Raw genomic sequence first — 25,509 nt, 5'->3', positions numbered from 1 at the left:
CTTACCTTTCAGTTTGTTGTGTTCAGAGTCTGCAGGAAACAGGACGTCGGGGAAGAGCTTCTCGAAGCTGTAGCCGGCGTACCGCGGCCGGTTCTCCACGTAGGTCCTCACCGACTGGTTGAGCTTCATCAGGAACTCCTGAGACGGCGTCCCCAGCTGCTCGATCACCTTATTCCACTGGTCGATATCTTAGTGGTTACAGTGTTAAGAAACGCATTGGGCTGGATTTGGACAAAAGGAAGAGCCGTTGGAGAGTCGGGTGGGTTTTGTTGAGAAATATTCAAACTGACGGGGTTGCTGTGTCTATGTGCTGCACCGATCTGGTTCGGACATGTTCCTAAAATACTTGTGGAACTATGCTGACGATGAAAATGTCAAATCTATGACTCTGCAAGGGATGTAGAAAAGTGCTGCGTAAAGATTGTAGACTGAACTTTGGTGAAGAAATATCAAAAAAATGTAAGTTTACAGACAGCTCCAGTGAAGGGTTTTGGTGAGCAGTATTGGCAGTTTACTAAGAAAGAAATCATCACATAATCTTGTGGAAAGCAGTCCGGATGAGCTGAGTGGGATAAATACACTTTAAACTGTGTTGCAATGTCAAACATCTGCACTGTACATTACTGCATGTTAGGTGAGATTGGCGAAGCTCACCTTCAAGTCCAGATGCTGGAAATACATACACAAGATGTTCTTTGTTTCCACGAGGACAAAACACAAACATAAATACGGATGTAGCACACACAGAAATGCTTGTTCACATCTTTGTTCATCCTTTACAATGAATGAACACCAAGCAGGAGAAGCCTAGCCCCTTCAAGTGTCACCAAACAGCTGCTCAAGTGAACGTAAGTCGATTTTCAGAAATAAAAGCTCTAAAACTGGCTTATTTCCTTTGATCAGCTTGAAAAATATCTCTAAGGCCAAGCTCAGACCACAGGGGTTTTAAAATCCTGACAGATTTTCAAGTTGGGTTGCAACCATCATAGATATCCTCTAATCTCAGACATGCTCACACTACGAGACTTGAAAATAATGGTGCATCACTCTACATGGTCCGATTGAGATTATGGTGGCAGTACGTCACCTGACGTGATCTCAAGAGGACAAAATGAAGACTGTGCTGTAAAATTAGTAAAACTTTGCAGTGTGAAAAAACAAAAGGAGACGGCTAAACAAATCTAACCGGATGGGACCGTGGTCGGGGAGATTTGGTCAACACAATTTGTCTGATTTCCAGCAAGAACTAGAGATTTTCTTCAGTTTTACGATTTGTAGCTAACATTAGCGTCAAGAGCTAGAATGTTACGCATTTCATGGCAACAGCATCCACTGCTCCGAGCGCTTCTGTGACAATCATTTTAACTCATAAACATCAAAGGGTTGATATCATTGTGGGACGGCCACAATGGTCACCAGTTTGGGAGGTTTCAAACTGGGCCTTTAAGCCCGTCACCTTATTGAATAATGAATAATAAAAATAATAAAATCACGTTTAATGCCGACTTGACCATTCAGATAAAAACTGTAGTAGTAACACAATCGTAAACGGTAACATTTGCAAAATCACAGTGAGTCTTTGCTAAACTTTCACATTTACAACCTAGCCTCTGTATCATTAGCATTTTTCCACTGAGAATTGTTGCCAGATTACTTTCATTAAACTTTTGAAAACATGTTTCCTTGTATTTAGTTTCCCTCCATTGGTGTCGCCTCTCTCAAAGTCAAGCACCCAGTAAGGCTTTAGCTTACCAAGCTAATGCTATGTTAGCCTGAGCTAACCACAGTAAATGGCTAAGAACACGTAGCATGTAATGCCAGGTAATAAATAAGTTTCAGGGCCCAAAAACTCCTAAATATTACTGGAGACCACAAGACTTAAAAGCTAATACTTAGAACATACTCGGCATGATAAAAAATACAAGAGCAGCCTCACTGTAGCGTACACAAATTGACCTACTTAAGAAAAATAACTTTGGACAGGAAAATTCACAAACCAACTTTAACTGTAAATAAAGCAGCTCTGTAATGATAAAAATGTACACACGTTTTCTATTTTCATGGCAAACGCAAAAAAACAAAACTGCAAGAAAAACCACACATGCACATTAGCATACTTCTGTTTTCAGAATAACCAAGACTATTTGAAAATGAAATGTAGGTCGTTTCCTAAAACACTCACAAACTTTGGCAACTGTTTTACAAACTCTACGGCATTGTTTTGAATTCAGGGGAACGGGACACAAACTAAGTGTTGCTTGGGTGCTAATGACAATGTGTACAAGGTGTTTACATGCAAGATTGCTCATTTTGGTCATAATGATGTGGGGCTTGATATTTACACTGATCAACCAACTGGTTCGCTAATAGAGTCCAGCACAATACCTGTGGTAACTGTGCTACAGCCCTCTAGTGTGGCTTACTGGGTCACCTAAATGGAATAAAACCATGTTGTTGTTGTTACTAACACTGATCAGCCACAACATTAAGACCACTGACAGGTGATTTAAATAACACTGATTATCTCATTTGAAATTGATGTGTTGGAAGCAGCCGAAAGGATCGAAGCAACTTTGACAACTACCAAATGGTGACAGCCAGACGACCGGGTCAGAGCATCTCTAAAATAGCAGGTATAGCAGGAGGACAACCAGTGAACCAGTGACAGCGTCATCCCAGCCCAAGGCCAAATGATGCACGTGGGGAGCAAAGGCTGTTCTGTGTGGTCTGATCCCAAAGAAGAGCTACTGTAGCACCAACTGCTGAAAACCTTATTTTATCTGGAGAAGAGATGCTGCAGGATGCGCTGAGGAAAGCCAGAGGCCATGTGATGCTCTGGGCGATGTTCTGCAGGGAAACCTTGGGTCCTGGCATTCATGTAGATTTAACTTTTACATGTTCCACCTTACAAAACACTGCTGCAGATCACATGCACCCCTTCATGGCGCCAGTCTAGGCCATGAGAGGCCAAAGCTGTTTTAGCAGCGGGAGAGCTGACTGGTGCAATTCCACCTGTACTCCACCTGCATTAAGCGTTTGCCATGAAAAAGGTTTATTCCTCTTCAAGTCTGCCTCTGCACGGGATGAACGTCGACACTGAACACAAAGACGTCATTAAACGGACGACGCAGGAGCTTGGTAGGTTTTCCTTTTGTGTGCAAAGATATGAACAAGACGTCAGACAAAAGGACGAGACAACACAGTATTCTGAGGGGTTTGGATGGAGGTTCAACTTAAGGATACGATCAGTGCCTGGAAACAACACACTACCCCGGACCATTTCAGCCATGATGCAGCCAACAGACCAGACATCAACTGAAAAATGAAATGACAACCACCAAATTAGCATGCAGGACCGAAAAACAAAAAGAAACAATAAGGAAAAAAAGACAAAATAAAAACAGACAAAACTCATAATTAAAAGGTAACTTAAAACGAAAATAAACATGATGCTCGTGCAGGGTGAAGTGTGTGATACATGACATTAAATGATTTGCATGCAGTTGAGTGCACTCGCATACCTGGGTCAGCGTCCCACTGGCCTTTTCTTATTTTTCCCTCTGGCATAAATGTATAATACTGTATAATTGTGCAAGAATGTTTAGAAGAAATATTATTTATGCTTTAAATGTCGCAAGCTTTGAAAAGTGAGACACTGACTTTCAAGGTCTTCTGAGACTGACTTTTTTTTTTTTTTTTTTTGCAGAATTGCATTCCAACACCCTCTGTCCTCACTGCAAAACACGTCCAACATGTAAAAGTGAAATACTCTCATCCATAAGGACAGAAAGCCATTATTTTTTGAGCTCTCTGTCACACCGTCATGTGTGACATTGCAGATTAAGAGCTTCACTTTGTGTCACTGGGCATCAATTTATTCAGCACAACACAGCGGAGCAAAACTTAAGAATTCATTTTTTTGGTGTGCTGCATCTACAAAGACATACGTGAGGCAGTTAGAGGACAGATGAAGGTGTTTTTTTTTCTTTTTTGCACTTCAGTTCTCAGCTATGGAAAAGCAAACTATTAAATTCTATTTCAGGTTTTTCGTGTGGCAGTCACGGTGCTCGAAGCAACAGCGCTGCTTGCTCGGGTGAGCGAGGGCCGAGTTGCTTGTGTGTGTTTGTGTATCTGTAGGAAGAGCAGGTGGGTGGTTGCAAGTCGAGGTGTCAGGCAAATTCGAGAAATAGAATTTCTATAGTTGCGATCCATTTTGATGAAAAAAAAAAAAAAAAAGATAGAAAAAAAAAAAATACTAAAGGCTTGTTTTTTTTTTTTTGTGCTAGGTTTGTTTCACAAGAAATGCCAGACACTGCTGCAAGCAGCTCAAGGATACAATCCCTTCCTGGAAAAAGGATTTTGTGGCGAACCATTTCTGCCATAATGCAGCCCACAGCCCAAATATCCACTACATACGCGCAGCATAAAAGGAGGGAGAAGAGAATAAGCAAAAAAAATGCAACAAGTCAGCAGGAAAAATTAGGGTCAATGTTTTTGGTGAAGAGGGCTAACGGTGAGAGAGCATTAGTATTGTATCCAACTCATGATGCCGGTGCCACAGGGAAAAGGTATTCTCTGTAAACTTTAAACCCCCCCTCCCCCAAAAAACGATAATAAAGGTTCGCTTAAATGGCTGTTGAGTGTGATTTTATATGTAAAAGTCCAACTATTTGCTAAGTCACACCTCCATCAATATTTCTTCTAGAACTATTAGCTTTCTTGATGAGATTCAGATGGAAAAACTGATACCATTTTCATGTCTATGCACTTAATATGAAACTATAGTCAGGAGATGGTTAGCTGAGCTTAGCAACCAGCTAGCCTGGCTCTGCTCAAAGTCAGCAGCTGATACCAGTCTTTATGCCAAACTAAGCTAAACATATTCTGGCTTCAAATGGACAGATATGAGAGTGGTATGAATAAGCATTTTATTTCCCTATTTCAGTGTCCCGCAGAGAAGTGAAGTCCCCCATCGTCGTGTCCCATGGGACCTTGTCTTGAAAGATAATACATCTACACAAGTCCACACAAAAGACAAGTCATTTTCTGATCCTATCTGAATTGTGCTATTAAGTCCTGAAAGGCACAGTTTGCCCTAAAACCGTTGAAATATAAAGACCAATTCATGGTTTCAAAATGATTGATGAGGACTTTGAAAGAGCACAGCGGATGTCACAGGGTTCAATTTATACCACAGTACGTACGCAATGGTTTCCTACATAGATGGACGCAACGGCTCTCATATTAAACACACAAAGACTAGACGGGCTCTCGTGGATGTGACTGAGCACTATTTACAGGATATAGCAGCTGGTTATAGATTGCTCTGTAAACGCTGCGTCACTGTGAATATTCCTTAGGTTTGCCGAGCACAGCAGGCGAACGTAGCATTTCAGATAATGGTCTTGATCCCCTGCCTCAGATGGTACTCAGTCCGTGTCAATTCAGACAGAATTCATGCACTTTTTACTGGTTGTTTGGGCTGAAAATTTAGTTCTGTAAAATATTTTTGGCAGAATTTATGAGAATTTTAGACATTTTCAGATTTTCACCATCAGAAAACGTTTCATCTGGGAAGTGTTAGTGTATTGTGCGAGACAAAAGATATAGTTGACTGGTCAGTTTCACACAAAAATGAATTACACTTTACCATCTTAATGACAAACTGTGACTTTCCTGACTTGCAAAATTAGTTTCTAACTCGACAAGCATTGTATGTGTAATTCACGCCACAACTCTTAATTCCTATTGTTGACGACTGCGCGGCTTTTAATCCAGATATGGTCCCACGGGACACACCGGAAGGGACAGGAATTTACCTCTCTATATGTTAAACTAATTCCTTTAAGACCGTCTTGCAGAAACTGTGATTAGTTCCAAGCAGGAGCGCGAAGTGAAACTGCTGAAGCATGCACAAGTGGCTGTATTCATACTGGCGTTATTTTAGCCAGGCTGTATTGAGCTCAGGACAGGCGACCTCTTAATAAAACATCAAACACATGCTAAAGCACTGCTGGGCGCTGGAGTCCGCAGACAGGAAGATCCTCCACAAAGCACCGATGCCCCCACATGCCAACTTCCCCCCTGAGTGTAACCTTTACCGGAACAGGGAGAGAGTGTGTGTGTGTGTGAGAGAGAGTGTGTTCGGGAAGTGATCTTGAAACATCTCAGGGGGGGTGAGGGCCATGCAGCAGGCCAGGCAGCAGCTCCTCATTGGCCGGTTTGCTGTCAAGAAGCTGCTTCCTCCACTCACCGTTGGCTTGGTAGCCCATGCCCAGGATGACTTCGGGGGCGCGGTAGTAGCGGGTCACCACGTAGGGCGTCATGAGGAGACCGGTGGCGGCCGTCCTGGCCAGGCCGAAGTCCAGGATCTTCAGCGTGCAGTCAGACTTCACCACGATGTTACTGGGCTTCAGGTCCTGCAAAGAAAACAGAAAAAAAGGTGACTGAGACACACATATAACAGTTAACAATGTCTAAATGTTGTGTGTGGGGGTGGTGTTGCATACATGAGTTAAAAGAAAAACTCAGTCATAGTTACGCGAGGCGTTTTTCCAAGTGTGAACAAGGAACTGATATTTTTGTTTTTTGAAAAGAAGAAATTTTTGAGCAGGGAGCAAATATCCCTTAAAAAAAACTCTATATATGGTAAACAGTGCAGCTGGTGTAATGCAGCTCGGATATCCGATCTTGTTTCCCTAAGAAGAGGCGATCAATCACTCTAGTACAGCATGATACCAACAGAGATGATGTATCGCAGTAACCACAAAGTCTTTGTTTTGTTTGGTCGGACTATTTTCTACTTGTTTATCTGTTCCCTGACTTCAGTGTTCTCATATCAGTGCTGCATTATGTTCTGCAGCGCCTCATGTCAATCACCACCGCCGAAAAAAAACAAAGAACCTTTGAAATAGTTTCACTTGGAGGGACACTGCTTCCCCTCTTCTCAGGCTAATCTTAACAAACTAAACTGGTGTTATCTCTGCAGCTCTTCATGTTTCCGACCCATAAGGTATCCTGTCGTCAAGGCTCATTGCCCGAGGCTACAATCTACAAACGGCCATATGCCAGTTGATTTATTGCTGTTAATCTTCCAACGACGACATTTTTGGGCTGGCCGATTGTTTTTTCAGAATAATTTAAATACTTGCAAACTGGATATTTCATCAGTATTTTCCAAGCCATGCGTTTTCTCATCATAGTGATCATACACCGACCACAACAGCATCTACAGCCGATTATATCAAAAAATTCAACTTTGTCCAGAGGTTGCTTACACTCCAACACTGATTTCTGGAAATCTTTACCACGTTAATCATAAGAGCGTCCAGCTGTAGGGTTTAAGCAGTCACCGTCTTAATAGATGAGAAAAGGTTTCCTAGAGTGAGTGCTAAATTAAACAAGAGGGCTTTAATCATCAAGACAATGTTCACAAAAACAAGAGAGCAGAGTCTATCCATGACTCATGTTCTATCTGTCCACCTTATGAAAGCTTTGCGTGCCGAGCCGTGCCGATGCGAGCGAGGCCGGTTAACTCCGCCTGTGGCTCAATTAGTTCTGGCTGGCGGAGCAAGAGGAGCTCTGCTAATTTACTGCTGCGTATTTCGCTGAGTGTGATTGACAGAGTGCTGACAGTGTGTGTCTTCGTAACTCAGTGTGTTTGCGTATATACACACACACACACAAGAGAGATCGTTGGTGTGCTGCCGCTGATGCTCCAGGGTGGTGTCTTGTCATCCCGTGTCTGTTGTTTCCAGGTGAACACGAGTACATGAATGAGTGTGTGTGTGTGTGTTACTTCTATGTGTACATCATCTCCGCAGCAACCTGTTTCTGTTTGGTGGGGTTTTTTTATGTTATAAAAGTGTCAGTAAATGCAAATGAAATGAGATTCTATCAGTCGTTTGACATTTCATGCTGAGAGTGAGCTGAGAAGATTCTACTTTCATGTTTGTAAGCTAAATAATAAGCTACCAGCAGCACCCATGAAGCTTAGCGTCGCATATAAACTAGACGCAGGGGGAAAACAGCTTTACCAAATCCATCTACCAGCACCTCTGAAGATCACCGTTATTCTCTAAGCGTACTTGTTACAGAAACTGAAGTGTAAACTATGGTTTTACACAAATTTTAGTGCTCGTTTTATGTTGGACAAGATCAGCAACTACCTGAAGTCTTATCACCACTGTGAGGTAGACAGACAACTAGCAGAAACCACAGGAAGTCTCTTATTTTTTTTAAGTAATTATTTTTGGCCTTTTTACCTTTATTTGATTGGAAAGTCAAGAGAAAGACAGGAAAGTGGGGGAGAAGAATGGGGGAAGGACCTGCAGGGAAGGGCCATGAGCGGGACTTGAACCCATGACCTCTGCGTCAGTGACTACAGCCCCTGAACATGGGATGCCAGCTCAACCAGTTGAGCTATAACGGCACCCCGACCTCAAGAAGTTTTACCTGCCTGGCCAAAAACAAGTGTGATTTTCTCACATGAGGGTCTGTTCAAAATGGTACTCTATGACTTGTATCCAGTATGTCAGGAGTAGATAAAGTAAAGAATTTAAGCAGTAGGTAGCACGTCATGAATTTAAAAAATTCCATCATGCCAAAAATTTCCATCATGATGACATACGTCAAATTACAGCCATTTCTCAGCTCAAGAAATTTTGGAAAAAATGGCAGATGCCTCAAAAGATCCATGTACCGCAGAGGACACGAGCAATTATGGGTCTCAGTACGTAAAATTGATATGGTACAACTATGTAATGTCTTCACACAGATTTCTATGTAAAAGCACCACATCACAGTGTTTAGCTGCCAGGTAATTGTTTTCATGGTGGTTTTATAAACCTGCTGGGAATTTTCCCAAACCGCGCTGAATACCACTAATGGAAATAGCTTCCAGTATTTACTTGTGTAATATGTATGCAGTTCCACACACCAAGAACACCAAACTAGCCTGTTAACTCCAAGATATAAACTTTTAAGACATTACAGTCGTCCTTAAATGTATTCATAACCTCACATTAAAGAAGGACAAAAACAGCAGTCACTGAAATAAGTTGAAATTGACAAAAGTAATAATAATCATGACATTGCTTTTGAATTGTGGTTCAACAGAAATATTAATAAATAAATAAATAAATAAATTAAAAATGAGCAAACAAGCATGATGGGACCCGTAAACCAATATTTTGTTGAACAACCCTTTGAGTCAATCACTGCAATCAAGTATTTTCTGTAACTCTCAATCAGACTTCTGCACCTGTTGACAGGTATTTGGATTTTGGCCCACTGCTCATCAGCAAAGTGCTCTAATTTGTCCAGGACAATTTATTTATTTTTTTTCAGTTTCTAGTTATTTGAGTGACTATTGTGAATTTTGCCTTTTCTTTAATGGAAGAGTATGAATACATATGAGGACGACTGTATATGTTTGTGTTCAAATGCCTTATTCTGGCTTTAAATGCCAGGGTTGCAAAGTTACAAAACGGTTAATGTAATGTGTTGCGTATCATTTTGAACTTGCGTGCATGCTCACAATATTTAATAAATGCTCCTGGTGGTGCGTGTGTGTGTATGTATGATGGTATGACTAACCCTGTGTATGATGCCTGCAGCGTGCAGGTGTTTGATTCCACACAGCATCTGGTAGAGCAGGTATGACAGCCTCTCGTGGTCCAGCTCCATCTGAATCACCTGACAGAGGTTGGCATCCATCAGCTCCATCACTAGATACCTGCAGGGAGGTGACACAAGTTAAATACAAACACTCTCATATGTTGGTTTTAACAGGGACTTTACACAATAAAGGAATATTCCACATGTGAGGCTCCATGTTTTCAAAAATGTCACTTAAGCGTACGTATACATTTACTACAAGCCGATACGAATGTGAAGTTTCAGTTTGTTTTGTTATCTCATCGCCCACGCAGCACTTATTTTACCTGGCATTTGGGAAGTGACAGTAAGGGTTCTTCCTCTCCCAAATAATGATGATGTTATGTTATCTGGCAGCTGTTATATCATCAGTTGCTTCTAACCTCCTACGTGGAGTAAGGAACCTCTGACAAGAGTTCTTTTCTTTACAAGAAGCAACATCTTGGTGACACAGCGTGCACTTGTACGCTGTCAAAAGTGGAACTTGTGCTTGGAAAACGTCTGTTTACACTCTACAGTTTAATACACTATGTAGGAAAGTGAAAATGGGTAAAACTCAAACACTTTTGTGCCAGGCTGAGTGGAAATGCACATCTACAAATGCTGGAATCTGTATTTTCAGAAATTCGTACAGCACACTGCAATGCAAGGACGCATTCAAACGCACAGGCAAATGGAGTGTTCGCCTTCATCCTCTAACTGTGTCTTAGCTCTGCAACCCTCTGGCTATGATTTGTCCAGTTTCCTTTTTAGCTCCAATCAGGCAGACAGAGCAGTGCACACACACACACATTCACTTTCTCTCTCACACACACACACACACACACACACTCACACTCTGGGCTTCTAGAGGATGGCATTAATCATGTTTGTTCCCGTCATACTCTGCGAAAGCATCACTTCCCCCACATTTCGGCCTAGTATTCCCCCCTGTGATTTTACAGCCAGTTTCCACTCACATGGACATCTTGTCGACTTCGAAATACATCGAGGACTCTTCTAAATATACCCCGATGTTGCTCTTATTAAAGCAGAGTTCACACAAATGTACAGTTTATTAAAGTCAGAGTGTACAAACAACCAAAACTAAGGATGACCTGTTGTTGGTTTTATCCATGTTTTGTACCAAATATGATCTTTTATTGGTTTTACCGTCATCAGTTATTTTAGGATGAAATATTGCTACCTAATAACCCACTGACTGCATCTAGTTTGTAGAAACTGTTCTAAATATTTCGACTCCCTGTGGTATGTACTCAAAGCGAAGCGTGATAAAACATTAACCAGAGATCCAGCTAATCTGCACAAGCCCCTAAAAGTCAGAACAGATCTTCTGAGCCCCCAGCATGTTACATCCTGGATTGATCTGAGCAGCTGTTATTTGACTCCGTAATACTCACACGTCTTGGAATTCTTCCAGTGTCTTCTGTGGTGTGAATACGTTTAATAGGCCGATGATCTGTCGAAACAGAAAGCACACTTATTGAGGTGAAGCGGTTTGAAGCGAGTGACGACATTTGCACCTCTGCGTCCGTGAAACCAGCGGGGCCGACTGCTCATCTGAAAGGCTCAGGCTGCGGCAGCCTGAGCATCAATTATGAATAACAGCGGGACATTTTCTAATTCGCAACACAACACAAAAACACCGCGCAGCAGCGGGGAGAAGCGTTGTGGCGACTCAGAATATTCCCATTTGTCTACACGTCTGGTTCGCAGCCCTTGTTGCTGCACCATATGTGAACCTCCAAGAGATCAGGGAAATAGTGTTTTCTGAGTCACTACTTACTCTGCTTTACATCACTTGGAATATGACCACATGTAAGTCTTTAATCACTTGCAATGCTGAAAGATGCAGCACAATTTAAAAAAAAGGATGCACAGGCACAAGAATGACCTTCAAATAGATGTATAGACTAAACACAGTTAACATTTTCCAGAGCTTTCCTCAAGGCAAGTGCTGCTCCATCCAAATGTCTCCTCTGGTTTCCACAGGGAGTTCTCTGCTCCCGTGTGCTTGTTTGCCACACTTCTACTTCTTCCCTTTGTGTATTTAAAGCCAGGTTTCAGCTTGTATCCGTGGGAAACACATTCATACACAGACAGTAAAGGTGTCTCAGCTAAAAGCCCGTCACCTCTACTGCTGATTGATACACAGAAACATTCGAAGCAATAGAAAATTAAATAAATAACTTCTCTCTCTTACGTTCTTGTGGTTGACACATTTCATGAGCACCAGTTCTCTGTAGGCCCGTTTCGCATGGGTTTGATTCTGAAAGGGCCGGCTCAGCTTCTTGATGGCGACGTTCCTCTCCAAGTTGTGGTCGTACGCTGAACTGCGGTGAAGAACGAAAGCAGAAAATCAGTCGACAGTAATGCACGTCTGAAAAGTGTGTCTTCTGCTGCTTCCCTAAGGCCTGCAAGGATTCCTTTTTGGGGACATTTCGATGGAACTCAAGATAGTTTAACCCTTTATATGACTTACCAGTGGTTGTTTGCAACGTGACAGACAGTAAAATAACAAGGACCCATCTCAACGAGCATGTTTTGGAGCAGCTCAGCCAAAAAAAAAAAAAAAAACTGGCACCGCAGTCTCCTTAATTCGTCCAGCAGGAGAGAAGGCTGTTCTAATTTTTGTTTTTTGGAACTACAGCTGGACAACATGACAATTAATATTCTCAGAGAGCAGAAATACGTCTATCATCAGAGGCCTTCCCGCAATGTTTATAGCAAGTATATGTTCCTGTAACATCTGGTTGTGGAGTTTGAAAGTTGGCATGTGTGCTCATTCCCCAAGTGTTTCTTTTTTTTTTTTACATTCTGTTTTCCCATTTCAATTTTGTCTTTAAATAATATCCTCAATGTTTCTGAACACAGAAATACAGAATCCTCCAACATTAATTCAGTTTCTGTTGGAGGTTTTAATCATTTCAGCTTTGTTTCTGACAAACTGCGTTTCGTCTGTCATTCTGGCATGGCGAACGGGTCGAAATACTACAATACCCATGAGCCTCTGGTGCAGTTAATACGGAAGAGAAGGCAGTCAAAGGCATGAATCAGAACAGCAGGGAATTCTAAATGCTTCCAGTTTTTAGTTTTTCTCGTTAACTCTAACCCACAATTAATGGATCTGAAGTTTCAGCTCAGCGAGGCTTCTTGCCAAAATGCACCTTGGGAGTTGTAGTTCACTAATCCTGCAAAAGACTTTCACAAGTTTGTACCTCGGAGGCTTTAAATCAATGAAGCCGATATTTTGCAACACGGTGAATCAGTCGGACTGATGGCAGAAGGAGAGTTTCACACGGAGCTGTGAGTCACGAAACTTTGCGAGTTTGTCGTACCAGTGTGGGAAACTCTGACAATGAAATAAAATAAAATACACTGACAAAACGGGAGAGAACCTTCACCAAGGCTCCCTCAAAAATAACACTAATGATCTGTTAATTTGGAAAGCCAGGTCTGTTTTTTTTTACAAGATGAGGACGGCTCTTAGTCTTATCTCTTTACTAACAACACTGTATTATTTTGTGCCACAGATGCTTGATATTGAGCGTGATGCATAAAAACGAGAATCTTTACATTCATCTGATGATGTCAGCACAATGATTACAACCAAAAACACTAGGTAGACGTCAACAATGATCACGATTATCATCTGCTGAAGGGAAAACAGTCCGGCAACTTGATGCGAGTAACCTACTGAACAGTAACCCAGATTACAGCAAATGCAATCATTTGATAGGAACATGTATGGGACCACTAACACGTCGACCACTCACATCTTAAAGTCAGGTTATGATATCTGCTTTTTTTTTTTTTTTTTTTTAAATGCACCCAAACCTGAATCTGGTACCCGTGGTTGATGGCAGTCAGGGAAATGAGTCCTGACCGGATCACCAGCAGCTCTTCTGCTGATAACTTTACAGCTGCACCCCACAACAAGCACAGGAGGAGAGGCTTTGACCACCGCTTCATTCCCAAAAGCAGATGAGGAATAACAACTCTTATTAACAAAATACCCAGTTTTCATCCATACAGAACAGAAGCTGACAGAGAGAAGTACCGCTGTCGACTTAAAAATGCAGACCACCTGCTGCCCCATAGCAGTCAACCGAAGGGAAACAAATATAATGGAGTTAAAAACTGTGAAATTGTGAGCTGCACCACATAAACCAGGAGCATTCATGATAGGGTTGTTGTATTAAATTGCATTACATATGCTGAGTGACTATTTTTCTAGTCATTGAGCATATGTTGCTGTTTTAAAAACAGTGTTAGAGCAGACAGATGGTCAGCCAGCTCTTATGGGATGCAACTATCACAAATTTGGTGATAAAATAAAAAAATAAAAAAAACATTTTCCTGCACAAATCAATGCACAGCAGATGCTGATATTTCATAGCCAGCAATTCCTCGCATGACAAACTGAAGTCTGACGGGTGCTGCATCAGTTTCTTGGTGTTCCTCCCGGATACGAGGACCAGAGCAGGTTAATGACAGCAGAGATCTCGATGATGAGATCATCACGCTTAGCTTATGTTACAAGAACTGGAACTCAATTATTTCAGACCATGCCCACTTTGGCACGTAATCACAAATTTGACGGTCCAACCAATCAACACGCGGAACGACAGATATGTAAACAATGCTAATGGTGGCGCACTGCCGATATGATGGAATATCATCGTCGTCTACGGAAAGCCATTCTGACACGGAGCTGACTGAAGTCGCTTCAACACTCACCCCTGTGCCATCAACAGAAATTCAAAGGGAACCCGACACCATACTGCGCTGTCAACAATTACTACATTATGCATCCATTTCTGTGTTGCATGCAGCTTACACTGATCTTTTTACATCTGATCTCATCAACTTTCAGAGCCAACAGCTGGCAAAGTCAAAGCCCGGCACTCATACCTTCCATCAAATGTTTAGCAGTTTCTGCGTGCAAAGTCAAATTCTGCATATTCATGAAGTAAATAAGATGCTGATCTGCTGACGAAGGAAGCAACATATTGAGTTAAGGCTACTTTGTCAAACTGGCGTCTCCAAGGTCAAGACAAACTGCAATGCTGACCAACAAATGACTATTTTCTTGGGTGTTTTTGTTTTTAGTTTCCATGGTTCATCTCACTCACCAGACAATTCCCTGTGCTCCGGATCCGATGGGTCTGAGGCTCTGGTAGCGCTTTAAAACCATAAAAGTCGAATCTCCCACATCTATACTGTAGTACTCCTTTTCACGCTTGTTCCGGTTCATGGTGACGCCTTGGACGAACACTGTGACTGGGCATCCAAGTGCAGCTCGCCTCTCGAGACCTGCAGAGTGTGAAGAGAAAAAGCGATCAGATTCGATTGTGAAAAAAATCACTCAGGCCTGAGATTGGAGAGTTCCACAATGTTGCTGTGTAAAAGGTTAATAAAAGAACTTGCTTGGTTGAAGTGATTCCATCAGTTTTCTAACAAGATGCACATGAACTGGACTGGATATTTGCTACTCGTGCATGATCATACCTTTCATTATGAAGCATTATATTAAGGCAATTTGAATCGAATGTTTTCACTTCTGGCAGTGTCAAACTTCACACCGTCTCTCACATGACACACCGTATCTGTGTTTCTCAGCAATTAGAGGCCAGCGTGAAATCAGTCGGACGTAGCTGTCCGCTGGCAAAGTCTATAAACAGGTTCTGCATGTCCACTACCTGCAGCCATTGTTTGGAATCAGAGCCAATAGCTTCCATCCTCCTGTTTTCATGCACATTTTCTATTGTGTATGTTTAAAAAAAACAAACTCAGTGGAAATGCATACAAAAAGTTGGTGCAGCTATAAAAGCAAAATATTAAGCAGACACAGTAGATTTATCCTGTACTACATGATGCATGCTGCTCTTTGAATTTAACATGAAAAACATCAATAAACTGACGATTTAACAAAGTTTTCTGTTGGAGTTTGCTGGAGTTATTCTAAATTTTAACACCAAGATCCAGTCCAGTTGCAGTTTACATCATTGATTTTTAGTGTTAAAGAAAGGAAATGTTTTTTCGCACAAATATACGACATCACAGTGAAGTTGACGATGCTATCTTACAAGGAATTTGTGAGACATTTTGTCACAGTTAGCAGATAAATTCTTGAGTTATGGCCAACGACATGTTTTGTGGGGACACAGTGATCTTTGAACAACACAATCTCATCAGCTCATCCCTGGGTTCCAGTGAACAGTTGTGCCAAATTTGTGGGAAATTCCCTCAGGGCTTTCCAGAAACGTCATGAGAATGGGACATACGGACGGACAACCTAAAAACATAATGCCTCGAGCCACAGCTGTTGCCAGCACGGAGGTAAAAAAAAAAACAAAAAAAACATCAGATCCGTGTGAAGAAGAATTTCACTGAAATTATTACACGAAACAATCAGAAAAGTCACATTTCCATCATGCTTTCTATGTGGTTATTCACCATTTGAAGCTTGACTTGCGCTTGTTCAGTCCACATTAACAACATCTATACCACCACATCATATAGTAAAAAGATTTAGTATGTCCCAATACACACCAAGTCAAATGCAGTATGACAAAAATACCAGGACGTCATACTACATCCAGCCAGATTTTTACAGTGTGCAAGCCAGCATACTTTTCTGGCCATTGTGACCCACAATCCTCTGTGCAGTTATGACACATATGTCATGGTATCTCGCACAAGTATCAACAAGTTTGATCCACAGAGAGCACACAAACAGATGTGAGCTTGTTTCGCATCGCAAATTGCAGCCGTCAAAGTTTTTAGACGCATTATTATGTTGAAATAGTATGCCCAGATTACACAGTAAACACTCTGTGAGGGCAGCTATAGTACACATTTAAAGTAAAAGAAAAAGGGATTTTGAACGCAGCCTTGTCGCATCCTCTTCTTCTACAGCTGGTAATAATACTGGAGTGGAAAACTGCCCATGTTTATCTTAGAGCATGCATAACCTTGCATTTTCTTTGGCAGATTTTCTGAAAATTCTGTCAAAACGTGCACTAAATCTGAGAGGAATAAAATGACTTGTAATAAACTTTAAAGAAGTGTTCAGACAGTGCATCTGTCCATCACACTGTGCAACACTACAGGCTGTCCTGTACAGATTAATATCTAATGCCAGCAAATGGTTAATTTAATTAAACACTCACTGGGTTGGTGTTACATGGGGACCTCTTTGAATGAATGTTTAATCTGCATTTCCTAAAACACAGATTCCTTTAAGAGTACTGTTGAGTTCCTGGTAGTGATCAAGCCCACTGCAGTGCAGACATGCTCACAGTGTAAATGTTATCTTACTCTCCCTTCAGCTCAATTAAAGCCTTAATTCAACACCGAAAGAAATTAATTAATGTCAGAAAATCAAACCAGAGAGCTTCATCAATTCTAATTGCTGCTCTGCCGCTGAGGTCCATCCTATACCGGAGAAGAGCTGTGCATACAGTCCATACAGAACCCAAAGGTCAGAGCAATGGAGCGGTGATCCAGGCACACAGAGGCAGAGAGGAAGCAGGAAGCTGGGTTTCATGCTGGGTATGAAGATGACAAATCATTAGTGGGATTTGGAACATTGTGTTGAGGAGGTCGGCTTTGTGGCGATAGCTGTACGTTCCACGGGCCGCGACCTGACCTCTGGGTTCCTCCTAACTACTGTTAGCATAACCCACCCACCCCTTTCTTTCAGTACCGGTTAACCAACGAGCCCTTTCTCCTCGTCGCTTTATTCTCTATTACAGTCATGCTTCTGACCTTGGGTAAGATTCATCCGATCTTTTCTAATAATTCTACCTTGCAGGGCTGCAGTGGAGATAACCTCAGCTAAACCTGATTCAAATCTGATCGAGCTCAGGAATCACTGAGCTACACTAAAGTCAAGGAAAATTCCCAAACAAAGACGACTGAACAGACCAACTGTTAGCTCAGAATGAGATGCACTTATTCATCTGAGGATGTTTCTTTGACTTTTTAAGAGAAGCAAGGAAATGTCAAATTAAGATTCACAGCCGCCTGAAATCAACAGATGCCACAATGTGATATTTCTATTGGTTCAAACGGTGCAGCAGTGCCACCCTGCCTGCCTCGTCTTAATAGAGCTCCACATGTGCCTCCTCCTTTCTTCTCTACTCGTGTTTCATCCCTTCTACTTCTTCCTCCAGCTCTGATCAGAACATCATCTTCTGTCTGCGGGTGCAGAACCTTGTCAACACCAGTCTGCAGTTGTGCTACACGATGCAGAGCATGAATAAAGGGTTCACATCACACAAGAGCCTGAACGCAGTTATTTTATCTTACAGCAAGTAGCTCGCTGACAGTGTTTGGCAGGAAGACGTACACTCCGGCACTCGTACACTTGCAGCTCCAGAAGCTCATATAAATGTATTATCTGTTAACTTCAGAGACTATCTTTATTGATTATTATCAGTGATACCCTGAGAACATTTGCTGCATTGGTATCTGGGTTGGAAAATTGGCTTTGAATCTTGTTCTGCGGCTCAATGCCACACATTAGACGGTGGTGTGATGATTTGCTGTGTTATTGTGCAGCAACAGCATCCCATCGTAGCAGCACAGCAACAATGTTAGATTAATGTTTGATTCCTCTTACTTTAATCTGCATCTAACCTCATCCATAACCAGATGCTTCAATGGACACCAGTTCAATCTGCTACACCTACCCTTTATCCCTGTTGCCCTCAACAGGGGGCAGCCCTGAGGACAGGTAAAGGCAATACTTTAAAACACAGACTTCAACGTGACGCTGATTTTTGCCAGATGGTTCGTCATCCTGTTTAGATTTGCCACAGAAATTAGCAACTTACTGCGAGTTATTCTGAAGTAAGAGTGGCTTGTAAACAAAATACCAAATGTAATAGTTCCACAGGCTAGTGAACACAGAAAAACATATCGATGGCTGATGTTGCGGGAAGCATGTTGTGTCACTTTATGTTGCCAATGCACTGTGTTGTGCTGCTGTTTTTGGACATCCCTAACCCATATATGTCACTGTAGCTCATATAATAACACTAAATCTCTGTACAGGGGCTAGTTATCACATTGTAACATACACGGGTTCTACTCAAGGGTCTGTTTTGCAAACTTACATGTTAATTTTAAATTTTTCACAAACTTAATGCGATGTGATCAGTCTGCAGACATTTTTTGTCACGTTGGACTGGGTCTCGTTCCAATGTAGTTCCAGTATCTTCAACAGCCAAATGGACCTAGCGCTATTCTCCACAAAAACTAATCACTTTGGTTTTCCTTGTGTTTGTCTTCTTTCTCTGCTCAGTTCTCTTTGGGTATCGGGTCTATTAAGTTCAGCTCAGGTATGACGGATGAGGTGATCAAATCTCTTATTTTTTTGAAAATAAATGTATAAACAGCAGCTTCAGGTAGGTTTTCCATGGGTCCTCGTCCAGAACCCTTTCTGATCGCCTCCTAAAATGTCGGCTGCATGCCATTAAACTTGCTCGGCTTTGCTGCTTCATAAAAATGACATGACAACGCAATCAAATCAAACAGCACAGACACCTCCCAAAATCAAGCATCACTATAGAAAAAAAAAAAAATCAATGAAAAACAGCACATTTTTTCACGGGATGTAGCTTTTGTACTTTTTCTGTTTCTGTCACTGTGTTTGATTATACCACGAGTTGCTTGCTAAGAATTTTCTTTTCCAGAATAAATTCAGAGTGAAATAATAAGTCTTCCAAGGCATACTTTAGACCGACCAAAGCAAGGTTTTGTCATGCGATTACTACCCAACTGTAGCTAACGCGCAAGGATTTATTGGCACGATTATGACTTCTATAACAGCCTGGATACCAAACGCTCTCAGGCCCCTATATCTCCATATTATTCATCTGTTTAATGTTGCATCCAATTTAATTAACTCTTGTTCCCAGCGCTCACAGAAAATAACTGAAACGCCTTTCACATAATATTTATAGCCTCATCCAGCAAGCAGCAAAAATGTCACCTTCATTTGCCAGAGGTGTCTTTTTGCAAAGGGACCAGAAATAACATGTAAGCCACTTCAGACATGCTTTTCACAAAATGTCATTTAGCAAATCAAATATAGGGCACACTTGGGGGTAAATGTGGATTTAAGCTCTGCTGAACCAAGCACACGTACGTCTATCTAAACACAGCAGAATACACTGACGCTAGGCTTCACCTGGCAGCGTGGCATAACGGTGTCTCCTATGTGAAAAGAGAACAGCACATACAGTATGAGGGTTCCTGTGAGACTGGAGGATTTGTGGCTGTGTGTGAAAACGGGGCTCAGCGATCTGACAGAGTGTGTCAGGCTATCGACTGCATCAGCCTCAGCAGAGAATCGCACGACAAGCAAGGCGCCATTAAAATTAGGGCGGATTTTAGAGCTTTTCAAAATGCTCATCATCAGCCAGAGTTTTGCCATTTAAACGTGGATATATTCTTAATTTCTCATAAAAGAGTAAACGCTGTTAAGTGTCACAGTTGCGCAGAATGCTGTCGTTGCGCCGTTTGTCCACTAGATGGAGCTCTGACTCCATTCAGTCCTCACTGCTGTCTTCTCAGTAGTTCAGGAGGAAGCTACAGCCAGGCAGCTTTACAGGAGTGGGCTGAGCGGAGCTACTGACAGAAAAGTTCATAATGACGTTGTGACATTAACAATGACTCAGCATGTCTCCTGTTTCACTTTAACTCTCTTTGCCATGTGTCATGACGACTGACACATGCTTCGTTGCGTCGCAGCAAGCTAACAGCAGAAAATACTATAACGTGACACAGGATGTAACAGCAACTAATTTGCAGCAACAAGAAGTACAAGGCTCTTTCCTAAGGTTATATAATTTCCCAGAGGTTTAATGCTTTGTTGCATGTTTTTGTACTTGAAAATTCCGCTCTGCTGTAAAGGTACACAAATACTAAAGGACAAAGTATTGTAAAATAGTCAAATGTTCTGCCTGTAATTCATATCTTTGTTGTTGTACGTGTTAAGGGACCAAAAAATAAGTTATTTTATTCATTATAGATCTTTTAAATCAATCGGTTATGGGTATTTTTTTTTCTGCCAAATATCGGAATCAACATCGGCCTTAAAAAAATCCATATCAGTCAGGCCCTAATTAAAATAAACGAATAAATATGTAAATGAATGAACTACCCCAGTAATCTAGTGTGTTCTGTGTGTTTGTACACAGACATTATGGAAATAAAAGGCAGGACAATAGCAGTGTTTGACTACATGCCACCTTCTGAGGTCAAAGGTCGTTTAGATTTACAGTACTGATAATCCTTGAATAAACCTGTTGTAATATGCATGCAAAGTGAAAGTTGCAGTTGAATCACAGGTTCCCCACCAACCACAACTGGCACAGCGAGTGTCATGCATTGAAAATAAAACTAGCTGAGGGCAAATAATGTCTCTGACAGCCAGACAGAAAAGAACAGATAACTGTGTCAAAAAGAGCCAGATATGGCTTTTGAACTGGCAGTCCTGTCCAGATCCTCTCCCCCACAGCTGTCCATCACCCCGTGTCTCCTGGGAGTTGATCTGTCTCTCACTGCCTACTGCAGGTCTGCTCTGATTCACCCCGAATGCAGTGAAATTCTTGCAAATATCAAAAACAGGTCTGAGCCATCTGAACGGCCGTGGTCCAGCTCATCAGCAGTGCTGGATTTTTATCTGCGAAGCACTCACGTTCAGCCAAAGTAGCCGCTGCTGATAAGAACTCACAAGGACAGATTCTGTGCCAAACATTGGTACCAGTAAAGTCCCTGAACCGCATTTCTCTCCTGACTGTCTGCAGCGACAAGTCAAGGCTATTTAGGCACAAACTTCATACAGTCCGAGCCCAATCTTAGTTAATGTACTAATCCAAAAACAAAACATGTTTCACGCCAACTAACAAATGGCGACTGTCTAAAAAAATTAATTAAATGTAGCAAAAGAAAACAAGAACTAAAACGCAGAACCTGACTGTGTATTCAGTTCTGTTATTATTAGAATTGCACATGCAGACCTGCAATCAGCTGATTGTCTGTTTTCATCACAAGCAAAAGGCTTCAAATGTGATCATGAGAGAGCGTGCGACTTGTTGTGCTGATTGACTTGTATTTTAATCATCATCACAATAGAAACGCATTGCAAAAAACTACCTTAAACACAACTGATAAGGAAAGTCTATTTACTCACGCTGTGCATGGAATCAATTACAGTTACAGTGTCTCATTTCAATAAATGATCTGTTCAAATGGTTGCACTTTCCTCTGCAATTTGTTCAATTAAACAACATTCAAAATCCATATTTTTTCCCCCATTTCTTTATTCAGTGGGCCTAGACTATGCAATGTCTTTCAATCTTAACACAGTTCAAAAATTCATGCCGGCAGACAGAAGGAAAAAAAAAAACCAACACCACACAAGTAGGGCTAAACAACTAAATCAAATTGATACAAACAATGCAACTGGTACATGGATATTGACTTATCATAGACTGTATAAAAAGATGGATGTAGCCACCGTGACTTCATCCGCTGGTTTGTGGACAGCAGTACTAAAGCTTTGAGGTTGTCATTTTGGCAATTGCGATCTTTCAAATTTAAACATGACAAGCAAGGGGTGGATCTAACTGAGAGCGCAAAGACACTACACACAACAGCACTGTGGAGACTAGTCAACCGCAAATTAGACCCACCCTAAAGCCTGCCTAATTATCTATTTCACTCAAAACCAGTGGTTGAGTCCAATAAACTCATTAGGAGAATGTTTACTGAGGCAACAAATCAAGGGGGAAGTAGGGTCAGCTTCTCATAGACTTCATTATGAGTCCACTTCCTTTTGCAACCAGATAAGTCACCCCCTGCTGGCTGCTTCACAATTTCATGCTGTCCTCTTTGTGTGACATCTCATGCGGTAATGTTTTATGATGTTTTAAATCACACAGTGAATACTGAACTAAGACTTGGCTTTAAAAAAAAAAAATCACAAATCATATCGTGATATCCGTCTGAAAAATCCAAGTTATATAGATATTTTCCCTAAATCGTTCAGCCTCCCTGCACACCGTGTGAAGTGAAGCGTAACCATCCTATAAATCACAGAGACAGCAAAGGCACGGCCTCAGACACCTGTAAATACATCCATCCCTGGAAACATGCAGCATATTTTGTAGAGAACAAATACTACGATGTGTTCTAAAGCTATTAAAACACTGATGTTTTCTGTTCCAGCTGAGCCTTTTTTTTTTCTCCTAGATTTTAAATCCACATATGGGATTTTAAGGCCCGTTAAGGGAATCCTCCAGCCCAACAGGAATAGCAATTCATTTTAAATGGCAATATATTTCAAGCCTGCATGATATGACAAAAAAAAATGATCATTGCAATTTTTTTTTGGCATGCGCAAATATCTTTAGTGGGTGTGAATATCTTCAACAAATCGTATTTGAACAGCAACGCGAGGTGTATGCACTAAATATATTTGCACAAGCACAGAAAAACAACAGGAGACATGTCACATCTTGCAGAGGAGGATTTCAGACTCGATCCAAAGGTGTGCACAGGCACGAGACAGCAGCGATCCTTTCTCAGGGAAACTGTCTTTGCTCTCACCCGTGTCTGTTTGAACTGTGGCATGCTGTTTTGTTTGGAGTATTTGTGACAGGGCTGGTCCCGGCCGCCACGACAGACCAGGATAAGCAGCGCATGCGACAGTGTAGACTCGTTTTATATCAAGCACGCACTCCACCCAACAAGGAAAACGATGTAATACACCTGTGGGTGCTACGAGCTGACCTGTGAGTGGAGCCTAGATAAACACAGCCACACGGTTCATTCAGTTTTACAATAAAGGGACTTGGACATCAACAGAAAAATGACAATTATCACATCTTCATAAGGCAATGTCCCTAAAATCTGTCGATATCTGCTGGCAGAATACGCAGATATGAAAGTGGGCTCATCATGTGTTAGCCAGGACTTAAAATCCCATCTCTGGAGGCTACCTTTTGCTTTTGGTGCAGGAATCAGATTTCTTGGTGCATTTGGCCGGCCATTGCTGTTCTCTTGGCAGAAAACCTCACTGTGCAATGTGCAGTGCAGTCTGGGAGCCCAAATATGACTACAGAAGCACGTTAGGTAGTATAAGCCAGCTGCTCGTCCAGGAAACACACAAGCTGCAACCTGTGAATCTGAGCGAAACCCTTTGATCAGGTGATAAAGTTATTAATATCAAGGATCATTTCATAGATTACTAGACTTCCCATTTGATTCCTTCAACTATCTCAGTTATGACTAAGACAGGGGCTGAGTGGCTGGTGAAGATGGATCTTCATCTTTCAATCTGCAGGTCAGTGATGCCATTAAGACATCGCATTAAAGCCACACAAAGACTGCAGTCTTGTGTATTATCCAGATATTGATATCCCATCTGCACTGGGTTGGCATTGGATTCACAGAGATGCAGCTACAGTTTAATCCCCAATGTAAACCCACCTATAGTCAGAGTCCAGTGCAGGAATGGAGTTCAGCCACATAAATCCACAGCAGTAAATAAAGGCATTAAACTGATGCTAGCTGGAAGCAGGCTGTATTCAAAGGCGTCAATAAGTGATTTCTGTTTACATGAAAGATGGTATTTTCTTGAGGTGACCACAGACTGGAGGTCACAGCGTTTTAACGGGAACATTTCACTAGTTGTGTGACTGGCAACAGCACCCGGTGCACACTTCACCCTGTGAGCTGTGCTAACGTGTGTAGCTCGGACACGGATAGGTTACAGCAGTGTGCTCCAGTGTAGCCGCTCAGTCTGGCTGCCTTGTACCATTTAGGCCGGACCTGTCCTGCCTGCTGTGGTGGTCACCGTGTAACACCTACTTACAGCAACGTGTGTGACCCAAATTTGTCCGTCCCCCACCCTTTAGCTGCTGACAATAACACCGCAAACATGTCACACAGGCACAAAGATCCATATGTCGAGCTCACCCCTCTCCGGTTAATTCCGACAGTGTCGACCCGCAGTCGCCGCTCGCTGCCTGCCGCCGGAGACACAACCTGGGCGGTTTGTAGGAGGAAAAACAGCTCTTTAATCCCAGTTAGGTCCGGATACACTGTCGTTTTCTTCACACTAGCAGGCCGGGATCACCGCAAAATACATGTGTATCTTCTACGTAACCTAATCTTAGTGCTTCCGTGACACAGGCAGTTTCTGCCATTTCATACCGACGTCGTCGAAACCTTCCGATGTTTCCTCGGCTGCACAATGAGGAGCAGGACGCGTTCAAGAGCGCTGCGCGTTCACGCAGCCGCTCCGCCAAAGAGGAAGCGACGGTTTCGCAACGTTTTCAAATGACGTCGCAGACAGCAGTGACATGCTGATATTTTACACATGTAACATGTTATTTAAAAATGTTGGACATATGCAATATACTTACACTGTATGTGTGGAAATTCACATGTAAAAACGCTACAAAAACGCGTGTTTATAAAGATGCTAGCTCGCTAGCTTTTAAGATAACACTGGGGAAGTGTGTTTGTAATTTTCCTGTTCCTGTCAAGCAGGCAAAATTTAAAGGTCAGAATATGTTTTAACATATGTATAATGTTTTGAATTTGTTACAGGTCACAGTGGAAGAAATACTCCTTAACTTTGTATGTATAGTTTTTATCTGTTCTGTTGTATTTGTTTTCCTGTAAAGCAACCTTGGGTGTCAAGAAAAGCGCTTACAAATAAAATGTGTTATTATTATTATTATTATTATTATTATTATTATTATTATTATTATTTACTTAAGTACCAATCCAGCAGTGTAAATATACAAGGATGACAATATTTTGATT

General features: G+C 41.8%; 1 protein-coding gene across 1 annotated transcript in view; it reads right to left on the bottom strand.

Moving 5' to 3' along the window:
• The window catches only part of LOC103373315 (mitogen-activated protein kinase 8), a 36,836-nt gene extending 11,936 nt beyond the window's left edge, over window positions 1-24,900 (bottom strand). The window contains exons 1-8 of the mRNA XM_008303180.1: window positions 24,655-24,900; window positions 14,793-14,973; window positions 11,861-11,990; window positions 11,058-11,116; window positions 9,598-9,736; window positions 6,254-6,419; window positions 3,244-3,315; window positions 6-188 (exon numbers count right to left, since the gene is read on the bottom strand). Coding sequence (XP_008301402.1) covers window positions 6-188; window positions 3,244-3,315; window positions 6,254-6,419; window positions 9,598-9,736; window positions 11,058-11,116; window positions 11,861-11,990; window positions 14,793-14,914 — 871 coding nt within the window. The 5' untranslated portion in view covers window positions 14,915-14,973; window positions 24,655-24,900. The remainder of the gene's footprint in view (window positions 1-5; window positions 189-3,243; window positions 3,316-6,253; window positions 6,420-9,597; window positions 9,737-11,057; window positions 11,117-11,860; window positions 11,991-14,792; window positions 14,974-24,654) is intronic.
• Between the last annotated feature and the right edge of the window lie 609 nt (window positions 24,901-25,509).

The sequence above is a fragment of the Stegastes partitus genome, unplaced genomic scaffold, assembly GCF_000690725.1.
Source record: "Stegastes partitus isolate 25-593 unplaced genomic scaffold, Stegastes_partitus-1.0.2 Scaffold1950, whole genome shotgun sequence".
Lineage (NCBI taxonomy): Eukaryota > Metazoa > Chordata > Actinopteri > Pomacentridae > Stegastes > Stegastes partitus.
This window is presented reverse-complemented; position numbering and strand designations above follow the sequence as displayed.